This window comes from Drosophila takahashii, chromosome 2L, assembly GCF_030179915.1.
Source record: "Drosophila takahashii strain IR98-3 E-12201 chromosome 2L, DtakHiC1v2, whole genome shotgun sequence".
NCBI lineage: Eukaryota > Metazoa > Arthropoda > Insecta > Diptera > Drosophilidae > Drosophila > Drosophila takahashii.
In genome coordinates, this window is record NC_091678.1 from 29,316,728 (window position 1) to 29,333,220 (window position 16,493).

The 16,493-nt window shown below is 34.0% G+C and overlaps 1 protein-coding gene and 1 long non-coding RNA gene across 14 annotated transcripts in view; one reads left to right on the forward strand and one right to left on the reverse strand.

The window, feature by feature from the left end:
* Window positions 1–1,786: 1,786 nt before the first annotated feature.
* LOC123002923 (uncharacterized) lies at window positions 1,787–16,357 on the reverse strand. Of its 3 annotated transcripts, none has more exons than XR_011417798.1 (3): window positions 16,224–16,357; window positions 2,108–2,201; window positions 1,787–2,033 (listed from the first exon to the last, which is right to left on the reverse strand). It is a non-coding gene; the product is annotated as an uncharacterized lncRNA (long non-coding RNA). The 3 variants fall into 3 exon arrangements; XR_011417799.1 differs by lacking the exon at window positions 16,224–16,357 and adding an exon at window positions 2,895–3,032; XR_011417795.1 differs by lacking the exon at window positions 16,224–16,357 and adding an exon at window positions 2,474–2,960.
* Window positions 3,318–16,493, forward strand: part of PDZ-GEF (PDZ domain-containing guanine nucleotide exchange factor) — a 152,485-nt gene continuing 139,309 nt past the window's right edge. For 10 of the 11 annotated variants that reach the window (XR_011417777.1, XR_011417778.1, XR_011417781.1 and 7 more), the window contains exons 1-3: window positions 3,318–3,515; window positions 16,059–16,177; window positions 16,240–16,485. Coding sequence is in view for 7 of the 11 variants with exons in the window: in XM_070212326.1 (XP_070068427.1) it covers window positions 16,148–16,177; window positions 16,240–16,485 (276 nt within the window). In the remaining 4 variants the exon portion in view is untranslated. Of the gene's footprint in view, window positions 3,779–16,058; window positions 16,178–16,239; window positions 16,486–16,493 lie in introns of all 11 variants that reach the window. The other variant, XM_044393598.2, reaches the window with a different exon arrangement.

Sequence of the window (16,493 nt, forward strand, 5' to 3'; positions counted from 1 at the left end):
GTGCAATGTGGAGCACGCTCTGTGAAAGGAGAAATAATTCATTTTAAGTTAGCGTCGAAAACAGGAAGCACCCGATGGCCATTGAGGGCATTTCCCCATGCCGCTAAACTGTTGGACAAATATCTCGAAAACTGACGATAATAATTGTTTGAAACTTTTACTATAATTAGTTCATTTAATTTCTGAATTTTTGGGATACCGTGCAACATGGAGCACGCTCTGTGAGAGGCAAAAATAATTAGTTTAAGTTAGCGTCGATATTGAATTTGTAAGTCGGTTGTTGTGTCGGATACTGCGGTTCATGTCATAGCTGGCCATGGTTCTTGTACTGGGGTTGGCGGTATTCTAATATCCGTTTAAAATTTAAACACTGTTAGGCGATTTTCTCGAAAACTGACGATAATTTTATAATAAAATTTTCAGGGAGCATAGCTTAATTAACCCCCCGTCATACTATAAGCTCGAAATTGTGGAGCACGCTCTGTGAAAAAAGTTATGGATAAATTAATTTTTAAGGACTTTTTTTTGTATGGGAGGATTCAGAGGTTGGTCCACTGTTAAGTGATTTTCTCAAAAACTGACGATAATTTTTTGATGCAATTTTCCTCAAATGTCCTTCAAAGGACGATCTTTAAGCTAAGCTAGCGCGCATTGTGGAGCACGCTCTGTGAGTGGAGATATTCCCCAAAACGTGGGGACCTGATTTTTTGAATGCAGTTTTTTCACACTTCCGAACATCGGCCAGACTCGCGAATTACCTAAATCGAAAGAGAATTTCATTCTAAACAAGTTTACAGTTAAAATTGTTCGATTTGGCCCCCAGAAGCCCGAGAAATCAAAAAATAAAAATTGGCCCCGTGTTCCAAATTCCACCGTTCCGCTATCGCCGCTAAAGTCACCGACGCTAACTTGACGCACATAGTATTCTATGTTTGCACTAGTTTTTGGGTCCACTGGGCAGTTGGTATTTTCTAAGGTTGTATTGATGTTGTTGGCAACCACCTGAAACGGTCACATTTTCACTTGTTTCTTTTTAGGGATGTCGAAATATTTAAAAATATCGTATCGATGATATTTTATATTTAAAAAAATATCTATATATCAGATTTTTTTGATATTTTTGTTTTATTTTTTTTTTAATTTTAAGCTGCATAAGAAATAACCACTAAACATTAACCCACATACGATCTTAAATTATATTTTTATAATTTTTAGTTTATATTTATTAATTAATGTTTCTATTTAAAATATTAAAATCTAGTATTTCCCGCGCTTTTTTTTCTTGAATTCTTAATGCTATGCTATGCATTTTCACTTGCCGAAAGCGGCGCTCTTTTTTCACATATGTATTTTTTCTTGTCCCGATGAAAAGTGAAACCACTTAAAATTATCAAAAACATGTGAAAAAAAATCGATGATATATGATAATTATTCAAAAAAAATATCACGATAAAAATTTTTATTTTTTCGTAAAAAATATCGATATATTGATATTTTGATATATTTTCGACATCCATATTTCTTTTGCTCTGTTCTCGTCACCTGCATAACCCGCCATAATTGTCGTGTAGTAGTGCATTTGTATGAAAAATAGCGCTGATTTTAACATGGGCATGTCCTAGGGGCTCATCACTGCCAGAAACTAGCGTTTTCTTAGCACCTGTTCATCACCATTTTTCAGCGCTTAATTCATCACCAAATTCGGCGCCCTTTTGGCGCTATTTTAGCGCCGTAATATCACCCAAAATCATCAGCAAAGAGAGAGAAAAATAAAAAATATGTTGAATTTCATCGCCTTTATCAAACGGTTTATTTCTTTTCACTTCATTTTACTACATCATTTTTGGTAAATTATTTTCATACTTTTACATAAAATTAATAGATTTTTACCAACTACGGTGACTTTTAGGGTCTTCGGTACGTTTGTCATGGCTTCCGGAGTCTTGGTGAGCTCCGTTTTCGCGCATGGATATTTTTTACACATCTCCGCATCCTCTCCGGAGGCTCTGCAGGATTCACCTGGCCAATGGGATCTTTATTTGGAAAATATATATTTTTATAATATTATAATTTATTAGAATATTAGACAAGAACGATAAAAACTTACTTAGAAGTGCAAGAATAACATCCTTCTGGGCTGTAGGACAAAATGATCTCATCTGAAATTATATTGTTTATGCACCTTGTACCATCAGCTTGACCTAAAAATAAAATTATTTAAAAATAATTATTTAAATGTGTACTTGTATTTGTATAAACCGCTTAATAAGCGGTTGACTTTTGTATAAAAAAAATATGTTCTGTGGGAATCGAACTCGTGCTTACAGCACGGGGCACCAACATGCTAACACCCAGCCCACATGTCGGGTTGGGTCTATGTGGAATAGTTCATAACATCTTGTTAAGTCGTTTTGCTAATATATAAATGACATAAAGTCCTAAGGTTGCTACAACTTTTTGTATTTATGCATACCTCTTGTAAACTAATAACCGCGTTTTTAAATGATTATACAAAGAAAACACCTTATTTTATTAACTCAATATGTGCTTCGTGGTTCTACCTACAAGCACAAACTTAAATCTTTCTAAAATTCCGTACAGAATGGCTGCAATCGCACTTTTAGTGATATGTTTAAGCAAAATAAGATCGCTCACATAATAATCATTATTTCTGAGCGATATTTTTTTTCGCTCTCACAAAAAATAAAAAACAAAACTTTTCACTATACGATGTAAGGTTAGGCGAGAAAATTCCGCTGCAGCACTTTTTTCTTCCATAAGAAATTGTGTTAGAAAGAAAAAGCGAATTCCCCTGGTCGTGCAGCAACAATATCCTTATAAGGGGTTGGTCCGGATTTGACAATTTTCTTTACTGACTAAAAGTATTTAATTACTAGAACTGCGGTCCCATTTTCCTCTGGATGCCATTTGTCAATTTAGTTCCTTGGTTCATAGCTACATAATCGCTGAAGATAGTGAAGATAGTGAAATTTTTATTGGTTCACAAATAAATTTTGTATGTAAACTTTAATTCGCTATAATAGGTAAACGCGAGCTAGGCCAGAGAACCCCAAATGGGTTTTAGCTTATTTCGATGAGTATTTCCGCCCATGAAATCAAAACTGCGGTTACATTTTTCATGTTGCACTGTGTTATGGAAGAAAAAGTCACTAAAGCGGAATTTAATCGCTTAAACAAAACCCTTTTTGCGTGAACAGTCTATTACGGACACTCCTGTAACTATTATTAAATATATCGATACTTTAACGATACTCAATACTGCAGAGTACCGATAGTCACTACAAACTGTGGTATTACAGTGCGGTGTGGTCACACTGTAAGACGCGTCGGACTTTTGGTTTTCATCTTTTTAATTTTTTTCTAAAATTAGCGTACAAAAATTGAGACATTTTAAAAGCAGATGACCGTAGAAAAAGATCAATAACATCGGCCACGAAGTTTGAAGTAAAATTTGGCAGTGCACTAGCATCTTTTCCTGGCCGAGATGTGTTTGTGTGAGTGAAAGAAATTCCAGCAATGCGCAGCATAATACCAATACACACAGACCGCCTTAGTTTCTCTATGCAAAAGTGTGTACGCATAAAATAACAGCTCGGAAATTTATACTGCAGCTTTATAAAGTGCATATAATTAGCAAGTGCACCGACGTAAACAAAGCCCATTGAGTACCCCTCTAGATCCCGAAAAAAACCCATTGAACGGCAGAAACACGTCCATATTTAATGTCTGTGTGAGATGCTGTTTGATGATTGTATGTGTGAGTGGTGCAAAGTTTGTTTTTTATTTACTATTTGATTTTGCAACGTTCTTATTATTGTAAGTGGCTTATCTAGCGGGCGGAAGCTGTCGCCTACAATATTTGTATTCCCTTACAGAAGGTATTATAATTCCAGTCAGAAGTAAGCAACGCAGTGAAGGAGACGTTTCCGACTACAAAAAGTATACATATATATATTCTTGATCAGCACCAATAGCCGAGTCTATCTAGCCATGTCCGTCTGTCTTTTTCTATGCGGGCTACTCTCTCAGTTTTAAAGGCTATCGCGACGAAACTTCGACTTGCCAAAGCTAACTTCCTTTCTTGTTTTTTATAGCCTACCTTAAGATTTCAGTCAGAAATTTTCAAAGCAGTGAAGGAGATGTCACCGACCCTACAAAGTATACATATATATTTTTAATCAGCATCACTAGACGAGTCGATCTAGCCATGTCCGTTTCCGTGCCCACCCTTTAAAAATACATGTTTATAAAAACATACGTTTGCCCATCTCTAAAAAATAAAAACACCCTATAAAACTAAATATTTATGAAAATAATCGTTTGCCCACCCCATCACAAAGAAACGCTTAGAGTTATTTAAAAACATGAAAGGAAGCTAGCTTCGGCCAGCCGAAGCTTATATACCCTTGCAGATCATTCCTATTAATTAACAAATCGCAAAAATGTTCAATTTTCTAATATTTCTCATTAATTTTCCGATCGTTCCTATGGCAGCTATATGATATAGTAGTCCGATTTTTTAAATAATTAATTCGAAATTCAGAAATATTTAAAAAATAACATTCCCAAAAGTAGAAGGTAATATTTCAAAAAACACCGAAGCTAGAATTTTTTAAAGTTTTTTTTTCCGATCTTTCCTATGGGAGCTATAAGATTTAGTTCCGATCCGGTCGGTTCCGACATATATACTACCTGCAATAGAAAGAAGACTTTTGCAAAAGTTTCGTCCCGATAGCTCAAAAACTGAGAGACTAGTTTGCGTAGAAGCAGACAGACGGACATGGCTAGATCGACTCGTCTTGTGATGCTGATCAAGAATATATATACTTTATGGGGTCGGAAACGTCTCCTTCACTGCGTTGCAAACTGAAATCATAATACCCTCTGCAAGGGTATAAAATAACAACAATTTTTGAAAAAATTGTAGAGAAAAATGTACTTAACATTTAAAAATAAATTTAAAAAAAACTGATTTTAAATGAATGTAAACCAATTACACAAGCATATATGCAGCAAATTAAACAATTAGCTTCACAACAAAAATTATGAACAATTGTTTTCTAGTAATAAAAAATTGAAATTACGGACGCGACAGACTTTAAAATTTCTTTAAAAATATTAATGAGCTAATTTTTTTTGTCAAAAAATTGTAATTAATTTGTTCCAAATATCCTTGCTTTAGGCATAAAAGCAGGATTATATGTGTCGCAAATTGCACGATTGAAAGGAAAAAATAGGTTTTTTTGATTATGGACGCGACATTAAAAATTTGTAAAAACAAACTTAAAAAAAGCCTTCAAATCCATTATTCCTTAAGAAGTTTATATTTTTTCCTAATAGCATTTGCCTCAAACTATAATGTACTCTTGGTTGTTTGATCTTGAGACTTCCACAGAAGGCATACCAATATTACGAAAACACAACAAAATGTTGCTGAGATATACAGAACGTGTTGCTCGTTTTTCAAAGCTCCATATCTTCGTGTAAAAAATCAATTTGGAAGAAAATGTAATTGACTTTCAAAATATAGATACCAATGCTAGTTTTAAATAAAAAAAATACATTTTTCAGCCAACTTTTAATTTTTGGGGTTTGGTTGACTTTTTCCTGGAAATGCCCATATGCCAATTAAAACTTAAACATGTAATTAAAAGTAATAAATATTTAGTTTTAAGAGATGGGCAAACGTTTATTTTTATAAAAATTTATTTTTAAAGGGTGGGCAGTCAATATTTTTTAGTTTTAAGGGGTGGGCAAACGTTTGTTTTTATAAAAATGTATTTTTAAAGGGTGGGCACTCAATATTTTTTAGTTTTAAGCAGGGACCGAAAATAACTGTTATTGTAAATTTTTCTTACCAAAAAAATCATGCACTTAGAAGAGTCCAACATTTTTTTTAAATACACCATTATTTTTGTTAGCCATTGTAGTTTACAAATCCGTAATGGTTTTTATTTATTTGATTTTTATAATAAAAGTCAAAAATAACTGTTATTTGTTTATTTTTATGTATAACAGTTATTCCCTTGACATTTAAAAAAAATTAAATAATTAAAAAAACATGCTAGCCGAGTTTTATATAACTTACTAAAAATATTTAAAAAAAAAGCCAACCGAGCATATTGTATAACTATATTTTTTTTAAATTTCTTTAACTCACAAAATCGCCATAAATCAAGTTTGAGTTTTATTTTTGATCACGACGAATTACGGTTATTTGTTAACTTTTATTATAAAACTCAAAAAATAACAGTTTTACTTTGAGTTTTACTTTACGAATCCGAAAATAACTGTTAAAATGTGATTTTTAACTCATAACAGTTAGGGTCCCTGGTTTTAAGAGGTGGGCAAACGTTTGTTTTTATAAAAATGTATTTTTAAAGGGTGGGCAGTCAATATTTTTTAGTTTTAAGGGGTGGGCAAACGATTATTTTCATAAATATTTAGTTTTAAAGGGTGGGCAGTCAATAATTTTTAATTTTTAGAGGTGCCAAACGTTTGTTTTTATAAAAATGTATTTTTAAAGGATGGGCAGTCAATATTTTTTAGTTTTAAGGGGTGGGCAAACGATTTTTTTCATTAATATTTACTTTTAAAGGAAGGGCAGTCAATATTTTTATACGCGTTACTCGAAGAGTAAAAGGGTATATTGTATTCGTGCAAAAGTATGTAACAGCTAGAAGGAAGCGTTTCCGACCCCATAAAGTATATATATTCTTGATCAGGGGCATGTCCGTCTGTCCTTCTGTCCGTCTGTATGAACGCTGAGATCTCAGAAACTACAAAAGCTAGAAGGTTGAGATTTCCCACACATATTCTTTGGCTTCCTACGCAGCGCAAGTTTATTTTAGCCGAGCGCCACGCCCCCTTTAACGCCCACAATCGCCCACTAACGATTTTAAAATGGGTCCTGCGCCCACATCTTTAAAGATTTCTGAGAAGTAGTGAACCTCGGACTTTCTGGGATTTGCAAATTTCGGTAGGTTGTCAACGTTTGGTTTTGAATTTTTTTATTATTATTATTTTCTTTTTTTTTTATTCATATTTATTTAATTTTTATTATATATATATTTATTTCTAATTTTTGGAGTGTGTCATTAAGGCATGTTTAAATTGTGGAACACTCTTAATTGTTTTGAGGCGATGTGGTAGTTCATTCCAAAAACGTACAGCATAGACAAAGAACTGATTTTCAGAGACTGACAGTCTATATCTGCGACATATTACATTATTTGTCCTTCGGGAAGATGTAAAATGCAGTTCTTCATACAAATAGTTAGGCTACTTGGTATGCCCTAAGTTTAATCCAGTCGAACAGGTGAAGATCAAATATTTTATGGGAGAAACGCGAGATGGTCAAAAAAGTAAAGATGATCAAAAAGTAAAGCTTTCGCTCTTTTAGTGAACGGTCGTGTTTTTGTCTTGCGCTCCGAATTTGTGTTCTTTTTGTCCATAAACCATCGGGGTTTAATTCAATTATTCTTACATTTATAAAGCTTTTTATGTCCCTAACAATATCCGTTCGCTTCGCGAGTGCATAGTGATTCTTTTGTGTTTAAATTAACTAAATTAGTTTGCACGCCCAGTCTCTGTGCAGTGTTTGTTGTTATTGTTTTTATTTAATTGCATTCTCCTTTTCTACTAAACGCTGTTTGGAGCGGTAAGCATCTATACAGTAGTTACCCGCTCTCCCGCATAAAACGTTGTTGTTGGCACAGCTAAAACTAACGCTAACCCGCTTACTCACTCCCGCTCACTCATCTCATCATCTGTCCGCTATCCAGTTTATTTCAATTAAACTATCAGATAGGGATCAGTTAATAGTTTTAGGTGACTTTAATATACCTAGAGCGACATGGTCCACCGTAAAAACTTCGAATATATTGTTACCTTCAACGCAGCATGATTTTCTGGAGGGTTTGCTTGATATTTCATGTATATACTTCTCTAGTAAACCATGTTCAAAATTCGTTAGGACGATTATATATGCTTTGTTTCAAGTCCAGATTGTGTCTGCATAGCTAAAACCTCTGCAATTACTTTACCGGAAGACCCATATCACCCAACGCTGGAGCTGACTATTGACACGGGTACAAAATTAATTAAAATATCTGAAAAGTCGGCTAAACGCATCCCCTGCATTCGTAGAGCAAACTTTTCACTTATCAATAGCCTTATCGCTTGCTCGGATAGGTCTAATCTGTACTTATGTACCAATATGACTGAAGCTGTTAATATATTTATACCCTTGCAGAGGGTATTATGATTTCAGATTGCAACGCAGTGAAGGAGACGTTTTCGACCCCATAAAGTATATATATTCTTGATCAGCATCACAAGACGAGTCGATCTAGCCATGTCCGTCTGTCTGTTTCTACGCAAACTAGTCTCTCAGTTTTTGAGCTATCGAGACGAAACTTTCGCAAAAGTCTTCTTTCTATTGCAGGTAGTATATATGTCGGAACCGACCGGATCGGACAACTATATCTTATAGCTCCCATAGGAAGAGTCGGAAAAAAAAACTTTAAAAAATTCTAGCTTCGGTGTTTTTTGAAATATTACCTTCTACTTTTGGGGATTTTATTTTTTAAATATTTCTGAATTTCGAATTAATTATTTAATAAATCGGACTTCTATATCATATAGCTGCCATAGGAACGATCGGAAAATTAATGGAAAAGTAATAGGAAATAAATTCTAGCTTCTTTGGTTTTTATTGTATTATCTTCTACTCTAGGATATAACTCTTTTTAAATATTTCCGAATTTCAATTTTAATTTGATCAAAATCGGACGACTATATCATATAACTGCCATAGGAACGATCGGAAAATTAATGAGAAATATTAGAAAATTGAACATTTTTGCGATTTGTTAATTAATAGGAATGATCTGCATGCATATGCTAAAATTAGTACCCTAACCTCTAAGACTTTAGGTACGTAAGGGCATCTTTCAGTGTGTTTTTCTGGAAACCACGTTTCGAAAGTCTGTGTTCATCGGCATTTCCTAACGGCTTAACCGATCGTTTTCAAATTTGCCGCATATTTTTCTGCATAATAAAAAACCCGCCCCCTGGAAAGCGTTTTTTTAAATTTTTTAACTTCAAATATTTGTTTTTAAACCGAAAGTTATATTTTTTAGGTGAAAAACGCATTTTTGACTTTGGAATCTCGAAAAAAATTGTTAAAAATAAAATATTAAAAAAAGGGCTTCCCAAAACCGATCATTTTTAGCGGAGGTACAGTCAACACCGCAAAACGCATTTTTTTAATAGTGTTCCAGCAATCGCTTTGCCACCGATATATTAGCCGATAGTATCGGCTATAAAAATTAGTGGATGTTATTAAAATGGCACTTAAAAATATATTAAAGGTTTGAATTTAATGCATCCAACCAGTTTTTATAGAAAAAATTGCAAAGTTAGTCGATTTTTTGGTGCCAAAGAATCGTTTGTTATCCCGCTTCATAAAAAGGGGAGAAAATTGAACGCATGTAATTACAGAGGTATTTCAAAGCTATCAGCTATTCCGAAGCTCTTCGAGATCATTATTACTCCCCATTTGCAACACAGTTGTAGGTCTCCTATTTCCTCTTGTCAGCACGGATTTATAAAACGTAGGTCAACGACAACCAACCTTTTGCAGTTTACTTCATTTGTGTTAAATGGTTTTAGAAAAAATCGTCAGACTGATGTGGTTTACACTGATTTCAGTAAGGCGTTTGATTCTGTAAACCATCCGATTTTAGTTCGGAAATTGGACCTTTTGGGGTTTCCTGATGGTCTTCTTAGGTGGATCTTAAGTTATTTGAATGGCAGGACTCAAAGGGTCATTTTTAAAAACTCTTTATCATCCCTAACCCGAGTTACGTCCGGTGTACCACAAGGAAGTCATCTTGGTCCGCTCCTGTTTACATTATTTATAAATGACGTTCTAAGTGTAAACTAATAACCTTTTTCCGTGTCAGCCCTCACTATTCAACATATACTTTAAGCGGTTGTGTGTTAGATAGAATAACGCATGCTGACGACCTTGGAGTCTATATGGATCCTAAACTTAAATTTTCTGATCACATTACTACACACAAAGAAAAAACTTGGTAAAATCAACTGTAATAATTGTCAAACAGGCCCCAACCAGCAAAATTGTCAATTCTACTAAGTAAATTGTCATTTCACAACAACAAAATACACACAATTAGCAAAGACACAAACCCAAAGCAAAAACAAAATACACGTAACTATTTTAATAGTTACGTAACTATCTTTGTTGGTCAATTTTACCAAGCAAATTTTTTTGTGTGTACCATGGTAAATAAAGCCAGGGGCGTGCTTGCATTTATCAAAAGGGGGTCGAAGGAATTCGATGATCCCTATGTCACAAAGACCTTGTTTATTTCATTAGTCCGACCAATTCTTGAACACTGCGCTCCAGTTCGGAGTCCCCAATATAGGGTGCATATAGACCGAATTGAGTCTGTGCAAAAAAATTTTATTAATATTTGCCTTACGGGGACTTAACTGGGATACAAGCCTAATAATGCCATCCTACTCTAGTAGAATACTTTTAATTAACTTACCATCATTAGTTAATCGAAGAAATATGCTTGGTATTACGTTTATTAGGAATTTAATTAATGGTGATGTGGAGAGTCCCGAGTTACTGGGTCGCCTGCATTTTAATGTGCTAAATAGATTCACAAGAAACTATATTCCTCTAGTTTTAAATCATTGTATCTCTAATTATGCAATGCATGAACGTTTTAGAGTACTCTGCAATGACTACACACAAAAAAAAAACTTGGTAAAATCAACTGTAATAATTGTCAAACAGGCCCCAACCAGCAAAATTGTCAATTCTACTAAGTAAATAGTCATTTCACAACAACAAAATACACACAATTAGCAAAGACACAAACCCAAAGCAAAAACAAAATACACGTAACTATTTTAATAGTTACGTTACTATCTTTGTTGGTCAATTTTACCAAGCAATTTTTTTTGTGTGTATAATAGACTATATCACCTAATATCTAATACCGACTCACTGCCTATCTTTAAATCAGTAATACTATCATACTTAGCAACTAATTAGTTTTACTTTATGTATCTTGACTATTCGTATTTTGACCTGCATGTATTTTTAATTGTCTATTGTAAAATTGTCTTCTTTGTCCGCGATTTCGTTTGCTCGCCCAAAACGGTGTAGGGCCCTGCGCGTAACAAGCATTGATTGGTGTCGTAAGGGCCACTTGATTGTACTGACCATAGTGCACCAACGTCCAAGATGGGGTGCCCCCTTTTTACATTAAACACATATCTAGCACAACTAATAAATACTACATTTAGCTTTTTCTTGCTTTGAGCATTCCTATTACCAAATATTTCAACTCCATAAAATAAAATCGGGGTGACCACGGCCTTTGCAATTAAAGGACGGCAGTTCTCTGGTATGAAAGACTGGGTATAATAAAGAGCCCTAAGGCATCCATATATTTTCCCTACCGGCTGAGTGATATGGTCATTCCACTTCAAACTTTTATTAAAAGTTTTACCTAAATTTTTTACTTTTTACACATACTCAATGGTTTCATTCCCTATTTTAAGTGGGGACAAAACGCTTGTGTCTATATCGGTTTTATGGATTACAACGCATTTAGTTTTGCTAGGGTTAAGCTGGAGACCGTTTTTGAAAGACCAATTTTTTAAAACAGCTAGCTCCTTGTTGACTATAGAAACACATTCATCAACTTTGCACAACGGACGAGATACATACATCTGAACATCGTCTGCATACATATGGACATTACACGAAGATATTATATTAAGAATTTCATTAACATGCTAAATGATGCTAGGATGAGCTTTCCGTTGGTGTTACAACTGCCTGCCTTTTACCAGTCAAATAGGAACGAATTAACTTTTGTGCCGTATTAGAGAACATGAACTTATTTGCTAGTTTTGAACGTGATTCACGGTGTCAAAAGCTTTGCTATAATCTAGCGGTGTCAGTAGTGTTACGTTACCCTCGTCTAGTTTTTTTCCTAATGTCTTCTACAATTTTTAATAGAGCTGTCGTACACCTCCTCGATTTCTTAAAACCCGATTGAGCCTTATTTAAAAAATTCTGCTCTTCAATATACATATTTATTTGGTCAGCAATTAATCGTTCGCCGACTTTAGCCAAGAATGGTAGGACTGATATTGGAGGAAAATCTTTGTTCGCTTTCGGAATAGGGATGATTCTTGCATCCTTCCATTGATCAGGGAAATGTGACGTAGTAAACATTGTATTTATTATGAACGTTATGTGGGGTAAATTTTGTAATAATGCGGTAATCATTTTTATAAATTTCGGGTCTATTCTATCAAGTCCGACAGCATTCGAGTGAATGTTTAAAACAGATTGCAGGACATCACATTCATTAACACAGAAAAAACTAAATCTACTAATACAGGATATATCACAGTAATCATTATATTCAGTATGCTCAGACAAGTCAGTATAGCAAACCTCAGGTACTTCACAATTTCTTATTTAGCTCATCAACGTTTATATCCAGGTCAGCGATAGCTTTTTGTTTTCTTATTCCTAAAGCCTTAAGTTCCTTTCAGGTTTTTCCCACCACTAGAGCATCTTTAAACTTTCTATTATAGCAGTCACTTTTAGCAGGATGTATCAGTTTGCTGACATTTTTCCTAGCAGTCTTGAATTGATTGTAAAAGTTACTAGTTTTATACCGTTTCCATTTCTCATGGGCCTCATCTCTCCGCCTAATTGCTATACAAATTTTTCTGTTAAACCATTCGTGCTTAAATCGTTTGGGAGTTATAATTTTAACGGGAACACACAATTTATACAGACGCAGGACATTTTCTTGGAAAAAATCTATTTGTTCATTTACAGAAATTAAACTATACAAAGAATTCCAACCGGTCACCGGTTAGTAAAATTTCATTATGCGTCAACGATAAATCCTGAAAAAATGATATGAAATCAGTATAGTCAATTGTTCTATTTGGCCTGTATGCACATCTCAAAAGCATTGTACCAGAAAGAACCAGTTAGCTCAATAAATAAATATTCTACCAAACTGGAAGCGTCATTTCTGCAAATTAATTTAGCTTTAAGTCCCTTACGAAGATATATTGCAACACCACAAGCATCTCCATCACATTTTTTTCTGACTAAAAGCACTATGAGACCTTTTTTTACGAGATCTGCCTAAATGCCTTCTGCATGATTTAATTTTAGTCTTGAAATCGAAAAGATGTCGATTTGCCTCCGGTTCCACAAACCCAAACCACAAGACCCAAAATCATGGAAAAATTGAGTCTGAATCGTGTCTTAGAGGAGGGGTGCACTAAGAAAGTTGCGGGGGGCCTATTTGGCATCACGTTGTTATACCCGTTACTCGTAGAGTAAAAGGGTATATATTGCATTCGTGCAAAAGTATGTAACAGCTAGAAGGAAGCGTTTCCGACCACATAAAGTATATATATTATTGATCAGGGTCACTAGCCGAGTCGATCTAGCCATGTCCGTCCGTTTATACGCAAACTAGTCTCTCAGTTTTGAAGCTATCGCACAGTGGGGCGAAAAAGCCAAAAGTCTGCCTTAAATCAGCGGAGCCCTATATCGAATATCTTTTGATGGGGCATTGTTGAAGGCAATTAAATATGTAAAAAACATCATAAGGTGAATTTTTTTAGTAAAATTTTTTTGTTGTAGAAATTTTTTAAGAAAAAATAAATTGTTTTTTTAAGAAAAAAAATATAAATAAATTACTTATAGGGTTCTAAGTTTCCCAATATTTTTTTTTAATTTAACTTGATTTTTGAAAAAAAAATTATTCAAATCGGTCAACTATATCTTATAGCTGCCATATAAACGCTTATTACAAAGGGGAATGTCTCGGTTCTATTTCAATATTGGTTCATATAAATTGGGATTAAGTCATTATTTATCATTTTAGCTCTATGCTTACCTTTTTTTTAATTGGTCAATGATATCTTATAGATGTCATAGAATCAATCAAGGAAATATAGCATATTTTCAAAAAAAAACTGGTAGAAACCGGTATTTACTTCATATATGTATTTTTAGTAAAATAACATAATTTAAAATTTTAAACCCAAATTTGTTTATTAATTTATCATTATCTTCATCAATACCTTCACATAAGTAAAATATCTTCATGATGTTAGGGCGCGCGAATGAACCAGGGCTGACGATATTTCAAATTATGAACATTTCTTGCTAACTTAAACTGCGGTTTTCTCAGAAGAGGCACAAAAGGGCAGGCTAATTTTTTCAGAATATGTAGTTAAATATCTAAACTTTTTTTTAAAAAAAGAATTAAACGGGGATCTAGTGTGTAACACTACTTTACGCCCAAGGATATCCAAAAAATCCCTTTTTTTTTGGACCACTTTTAAAAAATTAAAAAAAAATAGTAATTATGTATCTAAAATTTTTATTTTTTTTTTAATATTTTAAGAATTGGTTGCTCTTAAAATTTCAATCGTTACATATACGACTTAGGCCCTTGGGCGCTTTCAGAAAAACTTCAAAGATGTGTAAAAATACCTTTTTTCTTATTGGCTAAAATTATATTTCGAAAAATCCACTTTATAAATCTGTAGTGGGAGAACCATTTAACACAGATCACTCTTTCCTTTTGATGTGTATAGAGAATTCAATTGTTTTTGAAGTTGCATTGCAACATTTTGGGAAATCTTAAAAAAAAAAAACCATTTTGGCAGGCTTTTTGTTCTAGGCGCCCCACTGTGTATCGGCTTAAAACTTTCCCAAAAGTCTTCTTTCTATTGCAGGTAGTATATCTTATAGCTCCAATAGAAAGGGTCGGAAAAAAATTGTTAAAAAAATTCTAGCTTCGGTGTTTTTTGAAATATTACCTTCTACTCTTAGGAATGTTATTTTTTAAATATTTCTGAATTTCGAATTAAATATTTAAAAAATAGGACGACTATATCATATAGCTGCCATAGGAACGATCGGAAAATTAATGGAAAAGTAATAGGAAATAAATTCTAGCTTCCTTGGTTTTTTTTGTATTCTATTCTACTCTAGGATATGACTCTGTTTAAATATTTCCGAATTTCAATTTTAATTTGATCAAAATCCATAGGAACGATCTAAAAATTAATGGGAAATTAATTGGAAACAAATTATAGCTCCGTTGATTTTTATTGTATTCTCTTCTACTCTAGGATATGATTTTTTTTTTAATATTTCGGAATTTAACAAAAATCGGATGACTATATTATATAGTTGCCATAGGGATAGATAGAAAAATTAATGTCAAAACAATAAGAAATTTAAAATATTTACGATTTGCAAGTTAATAGGAATGATCTGCAAGGGTATAAAAGCTTTGGCTGGCCGAAGCTAGCTTCCTTTCTTGTTTTTTGTTGGCTTTGGCAGTTCAAACGACTCACAAACGATTTCCGAACACAGCTCTCGCAAAACAACGTCAGCAGAAGCAGAGCAAAGAGCAGAGAGAGAGAGAGAGTCATTTAAAGCAAAAGAGAAGGAATTTTTGTTTTGATTTTGTTGGTGTTTAATGGCAAAGTAGGGAAAAACTTTCAGTCACATTTACATGTAAAAAATGTAAAGTCACAAACACACATCGACAAGTCGTCACGTACATATGTATGTTAAATTAACTAAATTCAGGTGATCCTGATGGATGCAATTCTAAATCAACGTGTAGGTGGCCCGTAAAATATTCAGGAGTTTCACGGCTTTAACCTAAAACTGTAAAAAAATTACAAAAACGATTGGGAATAAGGTGTTTTTGCTTAAATTCCCGTTACTTTTGATTGATTTAAGATATGATGAATCAATAAATGGAACCACCATTTATGCTTATATACATAAGTTATGCTTTAATGACAATTCAATGCCTGTAGACGTACACACTAAAAACACTCTAATGCAGAGTTATTTATATTTATTTGTGAATATCTTAAATAATTTGTTGAGTGCTAATGACCTTTCCTAATCATTTCAGTTGAATCTGCAGGCTAGGTTCATCACATATCACATCTAACGGGGTTGGCATGCCGTTGTAGGCAGAATCCATAGCAAAATCTACGCCTCATGGATCCGTATTACCATATCAGACATCATGTGAGAGCTTTCATGAACAGGTCCATTATACTTTAAATATACGTACCTTTTTATTTTTACAGTATCCACCCACAAGCATAGCAGGCTCAGGAGCGGTGGTGGGCAGCTCGTCGACAATCAACCGTCCGGAACTGCATCAAAAATGCAACCGAGGTTCGCACTCCAGTGACACTAGTTCTGCGTACAGCGGTAGTGACACAATGGCCTCGAACTATGCCTCGTCTTTGGAGGCCGAGGAGATTGACCTTTCCGGCTTGGTGGAATCCGTCGTAGACTCTGACGAGGAGGATCTAGCGGAAAGCATGGATGTAAGTAA